This window comes from Trachurus japonicus, chromosome 23, assembly GCF_045865225.1.
Source record: "Trachurus japonicus isolate A0001 chromosome 23, Traja_1.0".
Classification (NCBI taxonomy): domain Eukaryota; kingdom Metazoa; phylum Chordata; class Actinopteri; order Carangiformes; family Carangidae; genus Trachurus; species Trachurus japonicus.
In genome coordinates this window covers 10,911,009-10,929,053 of record NC_140929.1, presented here as the reverse complement: position 1 = coordinate 10,929,053, position 18,045 = coordinate 10,911,009, and the positions used below count along the sequence as shown (strand labels likewise).

The 18,045-nt window shown below is 42.4% G+C and overlaps 1 protein-coding gene across 2 annotated transcripts in view; it reads left to right on the top strand.

The window, feature by feature from the left end:
* Nucleotides 1-18,045, top strand: part of iqsec3a (IQ motif and Sec7 domain ArfGEF 3a) — a 143,243-nt gene that overhangs the window by 117,230 nt on the left and 7,968 nt on the right. For both annotated transcript variants that reach the window (XM_085769589.1, XM_085769588.1), the window contains exons 8-13: nt 1,466-1,605; nt 11,675-11,800; nt 13,127-13,226; nt 13,309-13,467; nt 15,569-15,661; nt 17,111-17,154. In XM_085769589.1, the coding sequence (XP_085625715.1) occupies nt 1,466-1,605; nt 11,675-11,800; nt 13,127-13,226; nt 13,309-13,467; nt 15,569-15,661; nt 17,111-17,154 (662 nt within the window). The remainder of the gene's footprint in view (nt 1-1,465; nt 1,606-11,674; nt 11,801-13,126; nt 13,227-13,308; nt 13,468-15,568; nt 15,662-17,110; nt 17,155-18,045) is intronic.

Genomic DNA, 18,045 nt, shown 5'->3' with positions numbered 1-18,045 from the left:
GTAGACAAGAGTGTGTGTGTGTCCGTGTCCGTGCTAGAAGCGCTGCAAGGTCGCTTTCAGGCACAGTGACGCTTCGAATGAAATGCCAAAGGTCAGCACTGGCAACAATGACAATGCAAGTATGCTTACAGTACACTGTATTATGCAGGTATAATAGGCTACTCACCAGTGGTAATATCATGTGTTCTGCAGCTAATAGCATGTACAGTAAAGAATGGAATAAAATGTCATGTTGACCAGATGATGGCGCTACTTCACATCTAAGTTATTATGAACATGAGCGTAAAGTAAGTGGCCTGGACTTAAATAGTGCAGCACTGCACTTTTTTGGAGGGGGCTTCAGTATCCTCCACAAGGGCACTTTAACATATGGCCGGGGATCGAACCACCACACTGACCTTCCCGACGACCTTCCCTACCTACACTTTAATGACATTGTCTTGTACAAAGTCGCTCTCTTAGCACAGACATTGACCTATGAGAGACCTTGAATACATAGGAAAAACCAATACCATAAGTTAACCATTAGGCTATAAGCTCCTCATAGAAAAAAGTCACACTCCTCCAATATCTATATACTATATAATAAAGAATGAATTCCTAGATTGGATTAAAAAATATACTCATGGTTGCATTACATTGCATAATATCCCCATTATACATCCTATATCATACTGCTATGTCATGCTCATATATCTTATGAATAGAACATTTATGTAAGGACATTTTCACAGGCTTATGCAACTTCCTTTCACACCCCGTAACTACTTAATGTGCGACCATGTCTCAGCAGTGTCCCAGGCTGCCTCACTGTCACCGCCATCACTTTTGGCGGCTTCATTTTCTCCAAACACACCCTGCCCCATTGAAAACTCAATGTACCACGCCGCGCCGTACAGCTGCGCAGACATAATGGGGAGCATCTGGAGGGCAACCTTTCAGCCTAATGACATGCAGCTCTACCTGCATGGAAAATGCCACGGCCTTGAACGAGCGCTGCGTTCCAGACAGACAGTCTTATAAGAGAGAGGCGGGGCGTTAACCTTTCACTCGCCAATTAACCTCCTTTCACGTCGCTCTCTGCCGTTAGTTAATGGCGACAGTGAAAGACGGAAAGTCAAAGAGGCACAGACAAGGAGAGTGAGAAAAAGAGCTCACAGTGTTTCCCTCTTTTTGCATGTCAAACAAACGAGTGCAGCACAGGCCTGTGCACAGTGTGATGAATATGAATTTTTTTTCCAACATGCATATTTGCGTCCATCTCCTCCTGTGGCAGTGACACGTCTCCTGCTGCACTGAAGCCGGAGTAGACGCACTTTGGCTGCACTGCCACTGTTAAAACAGCAGTCACTCCATATTCTGCCAGACGGACAAAGCTGTCTGGTAAAATTAAAAGCAACCACCCTGTGATGTATGTGTGCGTGCGTGTTTATATTTGTGCGTAATCAGCCTATTTTCGTTTTAGGCGTGGACGATGGAGCGGATATCCCCAGAGACATGGTGGTGGGAATCTATGAGAGAATACAACAGAGGGAGTTACGCTCCAATGAAGACCACGTCACCTACGTCTCCAAGGTTGAGCAGTCCATTGTAGGCATGAAAACGGTAAGCGCACACACACACACACACCATGCATGCCTGGAAGTATCTGTTCTTTAGCCCTTAACCACAACTACTCCACAAATCCCAACCCTTGTTTAAGGGTCTAATTCTTATGAATCTCCTCAAATATTGATGTTTTTGGCCACTGAGGGCTTTAAACACAACACTTTTTTCATTTGGAGTTATCTTTGCAGCTGCCTGGCCAAGATTCACTCTTCACTCCAACTCCTCAGGGAAATGTGTTTGTTTAGCTGCTAAATGGACCACAGCGTTCACCAGTTGGTAGCTAACCATGTGTATCTGCCATTTGGTGCTGGCTAGGTAGAGTTCAGTGGGCTTGAATGAAATATTGTTGGCTGAAAAACAACACTGAGAGAGGTGGAAATGAACCAAAACATTAAAAGGTGCAGGATGTAAAACCAAAACACTCCGCTAAAAGACGCTAAAACTGTAGAACTGCAAAGAACAAGAGCATCAGGTGATATATGTGTGTTTGCACATAAGTTACTTTCCTTTAGAGCACTTTTAACCCTAGTTGAATTCAAGTTCAATCCCAAATGGATCTTAGTTGATAGTACAGTAAATGTTTTACTTATCAGACACTGTAAAAGAAAGTCTGTTCTCTTGTGCACAGTTTCTAGCAGCAGCTGTAATAGCCTACGTCTAGAGGCTGACTGTCCCTCACCCCTAGAATATATATTTTACAACATGCTCTCGGGAGATGGGAGAAGAGGAGGGTGAGTTTCCAGAGATGCCACATGCTGCGTGTGATGGGTTTTGTAGAGTAGATAGGAAGAATTCATCACACAAAAATAGGAACATAGGGAATATGAGGACACACACACACACACACACACACACACACACACACACACACCTACTTTTTGCTAATTCTTTGCCAAGTCACTCACTCATTATTCAAGGCCTCGTCACTATCACCTAGCCCTTCGTAGCATTAGCAGAACACATTTATTAGCCATTAAATGTCTCATCAGCAGCTCGATCATTACCTCAGGTCATTACTCCAGCTCGATACGTCATTAACCACTGCCATCATTAGACTCTTTTCTTAACTGTTAAAGCTGAAGACACTTGGTCAGTGCACATGAGTTGTGTAATAATGTCCATGTAATGGAATTTTTAAGTTAAGAGTGAACTTGCTCACACATGGATCACTTGTTGTGTTAATATTTCAGTATGTTCTTCAGGCTTAACAAGTGTGAGACAGACACACAGCCAGAAGTGTTTAGCATCATTATTGACTGATTACACTGATTCATGTGGGAATGTGCTGTCTGTGCCCACTCATAGCACTGAAAGGCTTTTTAAAAATACTTAGAAACTAGGGATGCTCCGATCAGCATTTTTGGGTGCCGATCCGATCACCGATCACAGGAATCACAAATCTGCCGATACCGATACCGATCACCGATCACAGAATGGATGGGACAATAATAATAATAATAATAATAATAACCAATGTCCTGTGGCGGTGCGTGGCGCAGTGGGTAGAGCGGCCGCCCCATGTAGAGGCTACAGTCCTCGCCGCAGGCGTCCCCGGTTCGAATCCCGCGTCGGGCAGACCTTTCCTGCGTGTCATTCCCCCTCTCTCTGCCTCCCCATTTCCTGTCTATCTCTACTGTCATCACTATCAAATAAAGGCAAAAAAGCTGAAAAATATACTAAAAAAAAAAAAAAAAAATCAATGTCCTGTATTTGTGCACCACTTAAAGTGGTAAAACCATTTGTACTAAAATAAATAATACAATCAAGATCTTTACACAAATTTTTATTTGTGTAAACATTACATGCCCTGTCAAGAGCAATAGATGAAATAAAATAATAAATAAATAAAATTTACTTAATTTACTTGCCTTACTCCCCAAGTGAGGCAAAAAAGGCTTCAAAATCATTTTAAACAAAAAGAGGCATGCAGTTTACTGCCACTGCATCGCCCTTAGAAGTTCACAGATTATGGATAAATAACCTTAGCACAAACTAAACTCCTAGTCGACTGGCCTTTATTGGGACAGGCTTTTATCTGAGGGGGACTTTTATTTCTAAATCCCTCCTCATCGTTCAATAGCTCATCTTCATCTTCCTCACGTGTTGTTCTCCTTGCTGCGTTGTCGGCAACACAGTCTCACCCCTTTGCGTCAAACGGTTGACGCTTGGTCAAGGCCCCTTACGTCAATATACTGACGTGGAGGGGGTACCCTCGAGGTCGTTTCTCGACGAATAGGGCCACTCATAGACTTGAATGCAAATCCCTCATCGTCGGATTTTGACGAAGGGGGGCGGGACCGTTTCTCCCTCACTCCCAGTGCGTCAACAGCCTGACGAACGGTCACTGTCCCTCCTCGTCACATGCCTGACTCATTAGGTGCCCGTTTTTCGTCAGGTTTTGACGCGCTCGGCTTTCAGTTGATTCCAATGCAGTTCCCTTCGCGGCGATATGTGACGCTCAGAGCAAGTGATCCAGCCGACCCGGCTGCGGCACTGACGGACGCTGTGAGCAGAGAATAACTTTTTTTTTTTTTTTTTTTTTAACTTTTCCTTAAATCTTTATTGAACCTGATGCTACTGTGTCTGACGTAACTTTCGGCAAGGACGTCCTTTCGGTTATTTATTTATTTATTTATTTATTTAGTGATCATGGTGTTTGGTGCAGAATAATCAATAAATAAATAAATAAATAAATTACGTCCTTGTCGGAAGCTGCGTCAGACCAGGAGGGGGGGGGGGGGGGGGGGGGTTGTGGATTCTACAGGTGAAGACCACTTCCGCGTTCAAAAAGCTGCTCTGTTTAATCAAGATCTGATTATTAGCCATAACGCTGTAACCATCCAAGGAAGACTGTGTAACAATATTATATGCTTCTGCTGAGTCCAAAAGCCCTTTGTAATATCAACTTTATTTTAAGAAAACACGCTTTGTTTCCAATGTCATATCACGGAGAAGCACTACATTACCCATAATCCTCATATTGATCGATATATTATATTATCATATTATCGATTTGCCAGCAAATGAAAAAATAAAACAAATTGAGCTTATATTATTTTCTTAGTAACTAAAAGGTCTTAACATCTTTTTTGTTTTCAACCTTGAATAAAAAAAGGGTGCTATATTGTTAAAATTCAACAATAAAGTGCATAAAAGTTGGCTTGACTTCTTTCTTTTTTTCTTTTTTTTCATAATTTTCACCAGCATCTTTCTGGTCCACATCACATCATATTTATTGTAATTTTTAATTCAATGAGTGACATTTTATTTTTTATCTGAAAAACATTATTATGAATTCAAGGGTCAGAGGTCACTGATTAGTGTTAAATTTAACCTTTTTGACCCTGTTTCCTTGAATAAATCACTAAGACTTTGATGCGGTAAGCTGAGATTTTGATTTGATTTTGTTCAGAGCACTAGGGACAAAGTTTCTGTAGAATTTCAGACCTGTCGGACGTCCAGAAGGGTCACAGCTGACTGTCCAGGCTCGTTTCTCGGCCTTCAAAGCCTAGATTTAGAAGCCTTTTGTCTAATAACGTCTACATCCTTGGGGTTATAAGGCTGAAAGTTTCATGTATTTGTCCGGGGGCCTAAGGCCATCCACCATGTGCAATTTCAAACCCGTGCGACCTTCACAAGTGTCAAAGGACGCTGATCTGTGATCTTTTTGACCCCGTTTCCTTGAATAAAACACCAAGACTTTGATGCGGGAAGCTGAGATTTTGATAGGTTGTCCAGAATGTCTAGTAGATTGTGTGTGCAAAAGATTCAGAGCTCTGTGACATTCAGAAGGGTCACAAATAGCCAAAAAGCAATGCTCCTTTCTCTGACCTCATATTAAAGGAGAAATGCAATTCTTTAATAGCTTCCAGATGCTTTGGCCTATCAGGCTGAATTTTTAGCTAAAGGAGCTGGTGTACGATCAGGAAGTAGGGGAGCTGTGCATAAAGCCAATTGGTAAGTGTCAAAGGTCACAGGGGTCAAACATCAAAGTGAATCCAGCCATTCCTGCTTTTTCTCAACAAAACATACACGCTTTAAGTTATCATCATGAAATATTAATAGGTTGTATATCAGAGAGTCCTCTATCAGAATATTTTGGTCCCGTTGCTCTAGGGGCCCCAGGGGGCCCCGGGGGGCCACTTGGCTTTCCCATGCTCCCACAGAGTTGGGTCTCGGGGTGATGGATAAGGGCCTCACCATGAGTCCACAGGCCAAGTTTCAAGTGATTTGGTCGGTTTCTATGGAAACGGCGGCCTCAAGGATACAGAGGAATGCGACTGTTTGAAGCCCCGCCTCTCGAAAAGTAATGGCTCGATCAGGACCAAACACACATCTACGCGTTCGTCTTGGGCCCCCGAACCATATATTACGAAATCAGAACTGCACGACTTTTGGAAATGTGTTTTGTCTATTTCGGCTTTTCTGACTAAGAGGGTCTCTCAAGCTTTAAGTCTGACAGACTCTGAGTCAGAAAAGCCGAAATAGACAAAACACATTTCCAAAAGTCGTACAGTTCTGATTTCGTAATATATGGTTCGGGGGCCCAAGACGAACGCGTAGATGTGTGTTTGGTCCTGATCGAGCCATTACTTTTCGAGAGGCGGGGCTTCAAACAGTCGCATTCCTCTGTATCCTTGAGGCCGCCGTTTCCATAGAAACCGACCAAATCACTTGAAACTTGGCCTGTGGACTCATGGTGAGGCCCTTATCCATCACCCCGAGACCCAACTCTGTGGGAGCATGGGAAAGCCAAGTGGCCACCAGCTCCTTTAGCTAAAAATTCAGCCTGATAGGCCAAAGCATCTGGAAGCTATTAAAGAATTGCATTTCTCCTTTAATATGAGGTCAGAGAAAGGAGCATTGCTTTTTGGCTATTTGTGACCCTTCTGAATGTCACAGAGCTCTGAATCTTTTGCACACACAATCTACTAGACATTCTGGACAACCTATCAAAATCTCAGCTTCCCGCATCAAAGTCTTGGTGTTTTATTCAAGGAAACGGGGTCAAAAAGGTCACAGATCAGCGACCTTTGACACTTGTGAAGGTCGCACGGGTTTGAAATTGCACATGGTGGATGGCCTTAGGCCCCCGGACAAATACATGAAACTTTCAGCCTTATAACCCCAAGGATGTAGACGTTATTAGACAAAAGGCTTCTAAATCTAGGCTTTGAAGGCCGAGAAACGAGCCTGGACAGTCAGCTGTGACCCTTCTGGACGTCCGACAGGTCTGAAATTCTACAGAAACTTTGTCCCTAGTGCTCTGAACAAAATCAAATCAAAATCTCAGCTTACCGCATCAAAGTCTTAGTGATTTATTCAAGGAAACAGGGTCAAAAAGGTTAAATTTAACACTAATCAGTGACCTCTGACCCTTGAATTCATAATAATGTTTTTCAGATAAAAAATAAAATGTCACTCATTGAATTAAAAATTACAATAAATATGATGTGATGTGGACCAGAAAGATGCTGGTGAAAATTATGAAAAAAAAGAAAAAAAGAAAGAAGTCAAGCCAACTTTTATGCACTTTATTGTTGAATTTTAACAATATAGCACCCTTTTTTTATTCAAGGTTGAAAACAAAAAAGATGTTAAGACCTTTTAGTTACTAAGAAAATAATATAAGCTCAATTTGTTTTATTTTTTCATTTGCTGGCAACAGCAAGCTCAACCAATCAGACACGTCGCTGATAAATATGAGGATTATGGGTAATGTAGTGCTTCTCCGTGATATGACATTGGAAACAAAGCGTGTTTTCTTAAAATAAAGTTGATATTACAAAGGGCTTTTGGACTCAGCAGAAGCACATAATATTGTTACACAGTCTTCCTTGGATGGTTACAGCGTTATGGCTAATAATCAGATCTTTCTTCAGAATATTGATTAAACAGAGCAGCTTTTTGAACGCGGAAGTGGTCTTCACCTGTAGAATCCACAACCCCCCCCCCCCCCTCCTGGTCTGACGCAGCTTCCGACAAGGACGTAATTTATTTATTTATTTATTTATTGATTGATTATTCTGCACCAAACACCATGATCACTAAATAAATAAATAAATAAATAACCGAAAGGACGTCCTTGCCGAAAGTTACGTCAGACACAGTAGCATCAGGTTCAATAAAGATTTAAGGAAAAGTTAAAAAAAAAAAAAAAAAAAAAAGTTATTCTCTGCTCACAGCGTCCGTCAGTGCCGCAGCCGGCTCGGCTGGATCACTTGCTCTGAGCGTCACATATCGCCGCGAAGGGAACTGCATTGGAATCAACTGAAAGCCGAGCGCGTCAAAACCTGACGAAAAACGGGCACCTAATGAGTCAGGCATGTGACGAGGAGGGACAGTGACCGTTCGTCAGGCTGTTGACGCACTGGGAGTGAGGGAGAAACGGTCCCGCCCCCCTTCGTCAAAATCCGACGATGAGGGATTTGCATTCAAGTCTATGAGTGGCCCTATTCGTCGAGAAACGACCTCGAGGGTACCCCCTCCACGTCAGTATATTGACGTAAGGGGCCTTGACCAAGCATCAACCGTTTGACGCAAAGGGGTGAGACTGTGTTGTTGTCGGACCTGGCTCTCTCTGTTGCGCTGTAGCGCGTCACTCGCATTCAAGTCAACAGCATATTCACAGCGTGTGCTGCGGTCCGTTTCCCAGAGACTTGCTGTCCGACAGTGCGAGGCTGTCCCTCTCTGAAGCAGAGGCGAGGTCAGCTTCACTCCCGTCAGTCTACAGACAGTCCACACACAAGTTGAAAGAGTTTCTGATCATATAAGCTATCGTCAGTGTTCCAGGCGACGGAGTTTTTTTTTTTTTTTGACCCGCCCTGCCTTCGCTCGTTTATACAAAGCCCCGGCTATTAATTGAATACCGGTGTCCCGGCTTTTATTTGAGGAAATACGGCGAGCTTGTTTATTTGAGGTAATAGGCAGTCAATTCGTGTCTCAGCCCCCCCCCCCACATGCAGTTGTCCATGGTGCTGAACCTGGTGACATTGTTTACACTCTGCATTGTGGCTTGTCCCTCTTGCTTTCTCCCCCACTCCCACCGGCTGAACCCGGTCTTTTCAGTTCGGAGTGGGGCCTCCACATGCACAGAGCGAAATGATAACGTCTAAAAAATAATAATAATAAAAAAAATTAAAAGAAAAAAAAAAAATTAAAAATTAATATGCGATCGGCTTTTCTGATCGGCACTTTGAGAGCCCACCGATCATCCCGTTTAGGGTCAATATCGGTCGATAACGATCGGCGGCCGATCGATCGGAGCATCCCTATTAGAAACAGTTCAGGGAATTCAGGTTGAATTGACTCTTATCAACACACCAAGGCCCTCCAATCCTTTATATACGTATAAACTATAGATTCAAGTTGCACGTTTTTCTTCCTATAGACTCTTCAATATTCAACACTGTTAAACATATTACACCCACATACAGTAGATTTATTAAAACTGAGTGTACAGTTTACACATCAAGATGTCTCTCTATGACTTCAATGAATGACCATACAATTCAGTACAGACAGTCATGGTCCCCAGATGATGAATCCTACAGTAATAACTATGTTGAGGCCTTGCCTTTAATTCAGCTGTACCACATACATAAGTTTACATTCTGACAGTAATTTAGATCCAATTATTGCACCATTTTGTTGTTCTTTTGAATATGCTTTGAATGGTTTACTTATGTTCACAGGATTGAGATTATTTCAAATCTGTGGCAGCTATTTGGGATAATAGGTTTATTTTTAAAGCATCTGTCAAAGCCAAGTTACAAAGTGCTTTACAATTAAAAATAACAATACAAACAATAAGACAGTTAAGATTACAGACATAATAGAACAAAATTAAAGTTACAACAAAGAGAAAAAAAAGGCCAAATGGTGAAACTAAGTGTCAAGAAGAGATTTAGAAGAGGCTACTGAGTGATACTTGAGCTTATTATCTGCAGGTTCCTTGAGATTTTTAATGTTGAGATAATAGCATCTTGATATAATCCAGTGAGTTTTGAGTACCTGCAGTCCTAATGACTTTCCCATCAGCCCCTGCTGCACCTTGTATAAATGGTGGTAATTAGCAGATGTTACCGCAACAACATACTAACGTTGACACAGTGTCCCAGCTGCAGCTGACCTTGTCACAAGCCGCTCCCTGTCCATCCACTATGTGACTGGACTTTTGGTTGAGTTTCATTATAAATCTGCTTTTTAAGCCCTCCATGAATATAATCTTAATTAACTCCCTGAATGACATTGAAACTCTTTCACTAAAAAAGGTTGTTCGTGTCTCCTTCTTCTTCTTTTTTTTTTCCTCTGCCCTGTGCCTTTAAGTGTCTCTCAGTGATGGATGAGTCGCCATAGGACGACAGAGGGAGCGTTGTCATAGCCAAAACAATGATGGATTGTTGTGACAGGAAGTGACTATTGCTGCCCATGGGAGCTGTCTGCCATAAAAAGAAAGACTTAGTATTTCTAAGGAAGGAACTTTATCTATCACAGCTGGAGCAGGTGTCAAAGCCCCTGTATTGTGGATTATAAACTTGTTATCTCTTTTGCTTAGAGGAAGTTGCCCACATGAGAACGATTCTTTCTATAATGGATTTCTCTATAATGGGGCTTTGGTTGGTGTAAATATTTGATGACTTGAGGAAAGCCAAATAACAATCCTTCTTGAATGTAATGAAGAAGCTTTATATCCAAATGTCGCCTCCTTAAATATTTGATATGGATTGGCTTTGTATTATCAGTTTTTCTTTTGTCCTGCAATTCATTTGTTAATGAATATATTGGCAAACTCCCCTTTTAAATTGTCCCTTAACAATCCTGTGAGGAAACGACTGTTGAGGGGACTGAGCAGAAGGCATTTCAGGCTAATGATGCCTTTACATGCCTCTGACATTAGTGTAATGAGAAAGCAGGCTGGCTGTGGCAGGCTGAACGGGAGTGTACCCTGCAGTGATGAGCGGCGAGAGAGAGGCAGAGACTCGGTGTGTGTTTGTGTGTGTGTGTGTGTATTCACTGCATTGCAAATCGACCACAGGGAGCAGAGGGAATAAAAAAACAAAAACAAGGCTGTGTATATTTGTATTTTATCACAAAGACGGGATCAAAATCCACAACTACCAACTGCTTGGATTTCTGCAGTGATTGAACACGGTAAAAAGCCACGGCAGAGAGAAACATGAGTGTGAAGAGGGGAGAGGGTGGGGGTGTAGGGGGGGTGAGAACATGATTAGATCACTCTCTGAAGGCATGAGACAGTTTCTGCAGTGTAATCTGCTTAAACTTGGAAAAGCACTTAAGTCCGAAAGGAGGAAGCCAGGCCTCCAGGGACACAACTGCAGCATTTTGTTAACTTCCAAGAGGAGCCCATAGAAATTAAAATAAATGTGTTATTTAGGTACTGTAAAAGAACATATGCAAACACTCAATACCAATACTGGTTCAATACCGAAGAGGAACAGTTTGTAGCAGTTTGACTGTGGCTTGTAAAAAAACCAGAGATGAAAAGCTCTCCTCCATTCCCCATTTACTCTCATTGTTATGCTTGGTCTAGCACATCTTTATTATAGCTGTTATTGTCCAGACTTGGTGTAAAACATATATTTTGATTTGAATAGTTTTCCCTCAAGAAAAAGTTCAATTACCTTGTCAAAAGTGGTCGACAGTCAGTGTACATTTTATGTGCTTAGAAAACAGAGTCAGAGAGAATCTATTCATGTCAGTGTTCTCCTCGTGTAGCCTTTATAGTTATCACTTTAAGATCTGCTTTAAGACTTGGATCAGATTTTACGTCACTAATTTGTCTCAGCCTACTGGGTCTAATAAGCACCTGTCAACCTTTAACCCAAGTGAGTAATGCGTACTTTAATACTCAGCTTAAAGTCATTGGTATTCAAAGTTTCTCCCCCTGTTTCTCCGGCGGGGGGGAGGGAAGTCACTTCATGTCCTCATCTGGTCTTGATGATGACGCTTTTTTTTTTTTTTTTTTTAAAACCCCTGAGTCATTTAATCTGACTGATTTGAGGTCTCCTCTTACCTGGACGTGTGTGTGTTTGTGTCTCTGCAGGTCCTGTCTGTCCCTCACAGAAGACTGGTTTGCTGTAGTCGACTTTTTGAGGTGACAGACGTCAACAAGGCCCAGAAACAGGCAGCACACCAGAGAGAAGTCTTCCTCTTCAATGATCTCATTGTGGTGAGTTGACAGAAAAAAAAGAAAAGAAAAAGTGCTTCACACCTTCATTAAGTTGAGAGTCGTCCTGGGAGATCCGGTGATAATTCATAATGTGTCCTTCTGTGTGTTTTACAGTCTCTCTTAAAACTCTGCACATGTTCGCTCGTCTTTAAAGCTGCTTATTTTGTTGTGACAGCTGCAATGCGCCATCACCTACTTCGACTTGTGAGCCATTTCTCAAGGCTCCCTCTCCTCTTTTATGTTGTTTCATAACTCAGACCCATCCGGCCATTTCTTTTAATAATAGATAGTAGCAAACGCAGTGTTGCAGTGCGCTCATAAGCAAAGATCTGTCCCCTACAGAGCAACTTTAAGGGACAGTGATAAAGTGTGTTTTCACTTGGGCCGCAGCACAGATAAGTTGCTCACTTGGCCCAAAGTCGTGTAGTTTTGGGGAATTATCAAAGGTTTAATGCCGGGGATAATGAATGGGCTCATTAAGAGCCACATAGGGGTCATCTATCCAAAGTATTTAACTGCTCTCATAATTATGTCAAATGTTGATCTCACGCCAACGAAACACAGTGAAGGAAAAGGCAACACCCCCCCCGCCACCCCCCCGACTCCTTCCCTTTTCTGTGGAAGTGTAAAAGTAATTGGTAGCTGCAGGAAAAGGAGGTTAAAAGGCTGATTTTGAAGTAGGAGGCAATAGAAGTTATCTTCCAACATCACAGTGGAATTCTGTTCATTTGGCACTTAAAGTCAGCGGTGCGATACACTCCAGCGAGACGTTTCCTCTTGACAGCTTTGAAAGTGGGGCAGAAATTGTCTTTGAATTTTTTTTTTTTTTTTTTTTACTATGGAATTAAAGTGACGGGGACTTTCCTTTGAATCTGGCCGCTGTTCTCGCAGCTCGAGAGGTGTTTAAAGCGCCGGTGTGATGTACTGGTCTAATACGACTCGCCTGGTAATTTATGCCCCACAGTGGCGCCGCAAAACACACTCGCCTCATCTTTTTCTATCTGGAAGGTCATCCTGTGAAAAATAGGCGCCAGAACATCTCTAATCCATCCTGGTATAAAACCCTGCCAAGGTGTTTTACAAATTAGAGCGCCGATGCACAAACCAAAAAAAAAACACTTTGAAGATTGTGGCATGCATCAGTGTTGACTCCATTTGCTTTTTCAATGTGAGGTTCCCCTTTGAGGTTTCTGCTGTGATGTGTAAATCTCAGTGACAATCAAAATAAAAAAGATTTCAGAAAAGTGTCAAGAGCGACAACCAGAATAAACGAACGGGCTCGGCTGTCAGTCAAAGTTGTCTAATTGTTTTCCCCATTGCCTGCAGATCTTGAAGCTTTGTCCAAAGAAGAAGAGTTCTGCAGCCTACACGTTCTGCAAAGCCATGGGCCTGCTTGGCATGCAGTTCCACCTGTTTGAAAATGAATGTAAGTGGCCACGTCTTAACTTTTTTCCCAGCATATTTTGAAATAGCATTTCGACACAACGTCCTCTGTGTCCTCCCTGCAGACTACCCTCACGGCATCACCATCCTCTCGCCTTTCGGCTCAGACAAGAAGCAGGTACTTAACTTCTGCGCCCAAAGTGCCGAGGAGCTGCTCAAGTTTGTAGAAGACCTGAAGGAATCGATCGCAGAGGTGTCGGAGATGGAGCAGATACGTATTGAATGTAAGTTTCAGCAGTGTACTGTGTTTTTTATTCCCATGAGGTGAGACGATGAAGAACTCTGTCTATCTAGTACTTTCCTTGTGCTGCTGTGTTCGTAAACAAAGCAATTTTCATAATCAAGAGGGCAGTGAGTGAGCAAATGCTACAATTATGGGCTCTCAGCTCTGAGTATATGTGACCCAAATACAAGTAAAAAAAAAAAATCAGCTAATAAATCTTCATGTTTTTGTAATTTTTAGGGTTTGATGTTATTAACTCAATTATGTCAAGCCTCTTTGGTTTCTATTTGAGTCTTGTAGATGTGTTGCCAAGTGAGATGTTTACATGCACTCCTCCTGTGTCAGTGCACCCTGTGACAAAAGAAGGGACAACATCCTATTGCATTTTGGACCAAATCGATAATCTCATATCTCAGAAAGTGCGAGGCTACACAGGACTCCTGGATACTCTGTGTGGGAATCAATAGGTCTCTCAGATGGTACACGAGTCAGGAGTCGCCCCTTGTTTTGTATCATTTGCTAACTTTTAGGCAGCATCCCCCCTTTCGTGTCAGTGCAGAGCGGCTTTTGCATTTCTCTGTGGTGCACTGCAGCTCAAACACACTGCAGGAGGGTAGGGGATTGGAGGTGAAAAGAGGCCAGTTTTCGGGCCGGGCAATCAGAGTTGGATTTTTTTTTTTTTTTTGGTGTGTGCATATGAAATTCTCCAGACAATACGACATGCGCATACTTAGACACACATGGAAAAACCTGAGCATCCAGAGGCTCTGGCTCCTGCCAGTGGGCATCAAAGAGAGCAACCCTGCTGGGATTTGACGCAACTGCACTACCCTTGACAGAGAGAGAGCGAGCCAGCAGCCCGGGGAGGGCAGCCAACAACATATGGAGACAGGCAGGAGTTGACAGAAGGAAGTTATTTCTCTCTCTCTCTGTCTCTATCTCAAGTGGAGCAATCAGAGAGTGCAACTGTGCACAAAAAACACACACAGCCTGGTGCACATGTATAAATAAAACTGCATGATGGGACATAATATATAAGTTAACAGACAGACCAACGCTAAACAAAAGCAGGTCATGCTCTTTCTCAACATGTAATATAGGAACTGAATTTGGAGAGGAAAGATGGATGGCTCTTTTATTGTTTGTTATTGTAGTAAACCTGCCGGTGGCAATCTCACTTACGTTTGGGCTTCCCCTCTTAAGAGGCTGGAAAGAGAAATTACAGTTTCTGTGTGTGTGTGTTTTTTTTTCTTTCCTCTGGCTGTTCATATCGAGGAAACACCATAATGGAATTGATCGTTTTAATTCAGCCCCAAACTCATTCAGCAGAAAAACCTCTCAGCTTTCTGCTTCCTTCTCAGTGGTCGTCTATGTATTTGTGATGAAGCTTTAGACGTTAACAGTGTGTTCTGCAGAACCTTAGTCATTTTGATCAATTCCCATATTTAAACTAAATTATCAAAAAAATTTATTCACCATATCACAGTTTGTCAGCTAACTGAAAATCTCTGTCGTCAAGGTTGTACTAGTGATCGGTTGGAAACCAATACCAGTTACCACAGTCTTTCTTTTTAATTTACCACATAAGTAAAGTAAGTAAAAAGAAATAATAAATTGGAAAATTATTTGGAAAACACAGACCTACTACTATTACATTTATATATAGTTTTATGTGAGGTTTTATCCAGGAGATTAACATTTTAGTTTAGTTTGTGTCTTACCTGGCAGGTCTGAGGTTCAATGTCAAAATTAGACGGCTGCGTATTCTAATTTTGTCATTTCTAATCACGATGACTGAAACAACATTTAGTCATCAGGACTGGAAATGACATGCAATTACCATCAAGTGTGGAGTTTAATTAGGGAGATGGAAAGTCATGTTTTCAGCTTAGAGAAGAGAGTGGGAGGGGAAGATGCCAAGTGCTTGTGTATGTACATAGCTATGTATGTGTGCGCGTGTGTGTGTGTGTGTGCGCGCATGCTTTTGAAGGAAAGAATTATGCTGGTTAATTTTGTCTCGTAGCGTCTCCATCTATCTGTCTACGTCTTGCTCTCTGTCACGGTGATTATGATGCATCATCTCTGTCTTCTCTTCTCTGCAGGGGAACTGGAAAAGCAGCAGGGAGCCAAGACGCACTCAGTAAAGAACAATGGCACACAGCTAGAGCTGCGTGGCAAACAGGCCTCCCCATCAGGTGTGTGTGTCTGTGTGTGTGCGTGCGTGCGTGTATGTGTGTGCACTGTTGCTTTTTAATTTTAAAACCCTCTGCAGAGACCTTGTCCCCGGCTGCATTAATGTGCCCGCTGTTGAAAACAAAGTTTGCCTCGCTGCTGGTTCTATGAATCGATCAATAGGAAGGAGACGGCATGTTATATTTTTTAAAAAGGGAGCTACCTCTACCGCATTTCTCTCCAACATTAAAAAAGAAAAGAAAATTGGATCGCTGAGGATCTGAATCCACTTGCGCAAAGTGCCTTATTTTTATTTTACATAAACATGGCACTTAAGCCTTAACTTCTCCTCTAGCTGAGAGAGTTACTAATGGATGTTGCACAGAATCTCTTAAAGGAAAAATGGTAAGAAATAACTCACAATGGTTTCCATGGTAATATGTGCTGTTACCTCATCCAACTGGTGTTTTGACAAGAAATCTTTTGTATAACAATGCAGCTGACTTTAAGTGATTCCTGAAGTTTAAGACTAAGATAAGGAAAAAGGGCAGAAGGTGTTTTGTGCAACCATCCCCTGTGCTATAATTGTGAATTGTGAATTTACTGTTTGCTGTTCAGCTGTCATTAGCTCAGCAGACAAAGCTAACTCTGTGAGTTAGCTGGAAATGATCTTTGGCTGACTTGAACCATGTGAAAAAGAAAATCTTAAAGGGATAGTTCAGCATTTTGGCAAATTTGACTATTGCCATGATCCCTATAGTCATAGAGGTAGGTTCATTACCTTTAATTATCGGTGCATGTTGTATTGCGATCAGAGGTGAACGGTACAGGTCCCCTGTCCCTCAAAACTCATGAATACACAGTCCAACAACTCTGAAACACTCTCATGGAGAAGTTGTGACTTGCACATTTGCCAAGCTATGAAATAATAATGTAACATTACGAGACAGAGTTGTTTGTTTTGAGTGATTTCAGAAGCGCAAGGTGTTCAGAGTATTTGCTTTACGTGTCATAATGTTCCATAATTATACATGATTATTTCATAGCGTGGCAAAAGTGCAGGTTGCAACTTCTCCACAAGAGCATTTTGGAGTTGTTGGATTGTGTATTGGATGAGTTTGATGAGGGACAGGGGACCTGTACTGTTCACCTCCATTGTCTTCGCTGAGCAGCTCGCATCTCTGCCCCTTGGATGTCAAAACAACATGCACCGATAATTAAAGGTAATGAACCTACTCCTATGACTATAGGGATTATGGCAATAGGCCATGTGGATCTATCCCTTTAAATATATATAGGATGGCTATGATAGTTTAGATTGTACAAAAAGATTGAGGCTAAAGAGCTAAAAGTTAGTGTCCCCCAACTGATTAAATATATATTTTATTTATAAAAAGGAGGAAATGACTGTTTAACACAGATGTTTTGCTGCCACTTTTTGTCCCCTTTTCCTTTGTTCTTAATGTCTTCAGGAAACCCGGAGGTAGATGACAGAAGCGGACACAATGCAGTAGAGGTAAGTGCTTAGTGATAGGGCCATGTCCCAAACAGCAGGTAAGTCAGAGCAGTGAGAGTCAGTGCAGTGTGTCCTTATCAAGGCAGGATGAGATAGGAATCCCCAGGACTAGCGTAATAACTGTATATTTAGCACTAGAGGCGTCAAGCAGGAGTGGGTGAAGAGCGCGTGAGAGAATGAGTGCTGCTGGGTGAAATGCTGTGGGCATGTGACGTAACCCGGCCAAACTAAATAGTAGATCAAATGACTCAAAAATAAAACATGGTGGTATGGGGAAATTAATCAAATCGTAATCAGAACAGGTTCTCCACATTGGAAATGCATCAGGCTCAGAGGCTTAAATATTATCAGTGAACCATAAAAGGAACAGGTTGTCATTAGTTTCACAGGCTCTGGCAAACACTGTGACTCCTTCAGGGCCTCTCAAGAAAAATGAGAAAGCAGCCATTACTAAAAGTAGATGAGTGGAATACATATACTGGGTGTGTGTGTGTGTGTGTGCACAGACATCCAGCAGTGAGAGACCTTAATTAACACAGTAACATGCAGGCGGATAAATTTAACACTCATTTGACCCGGAGTCGTCACCTCCCCACCCTTTGCCAGTCCTCTGGGAGGGAGAGAGAGAGGGAGGGAGGGAAGGGGGAAGGGGGAAGGGGGAAGGGGGAAGGGGGGAGGGGGGAACATTTCGTGCAAGCAAGAGCGCAAGCTGAACTACAGTACCCATGGGGCTTTGCAGTTGCCAGTCCAGAGGCGCCAAACGACCTTTCCCAGTCCTCTCCGTGGCAGCGTGGAGTTGAGGGTTGGAGTGAAAAGCCAAATACACGGGGTCAATTTGACATTCAGTGGCTTTTTTTAATACCACACAGCTCACTGGTGATCCGTAAGGCT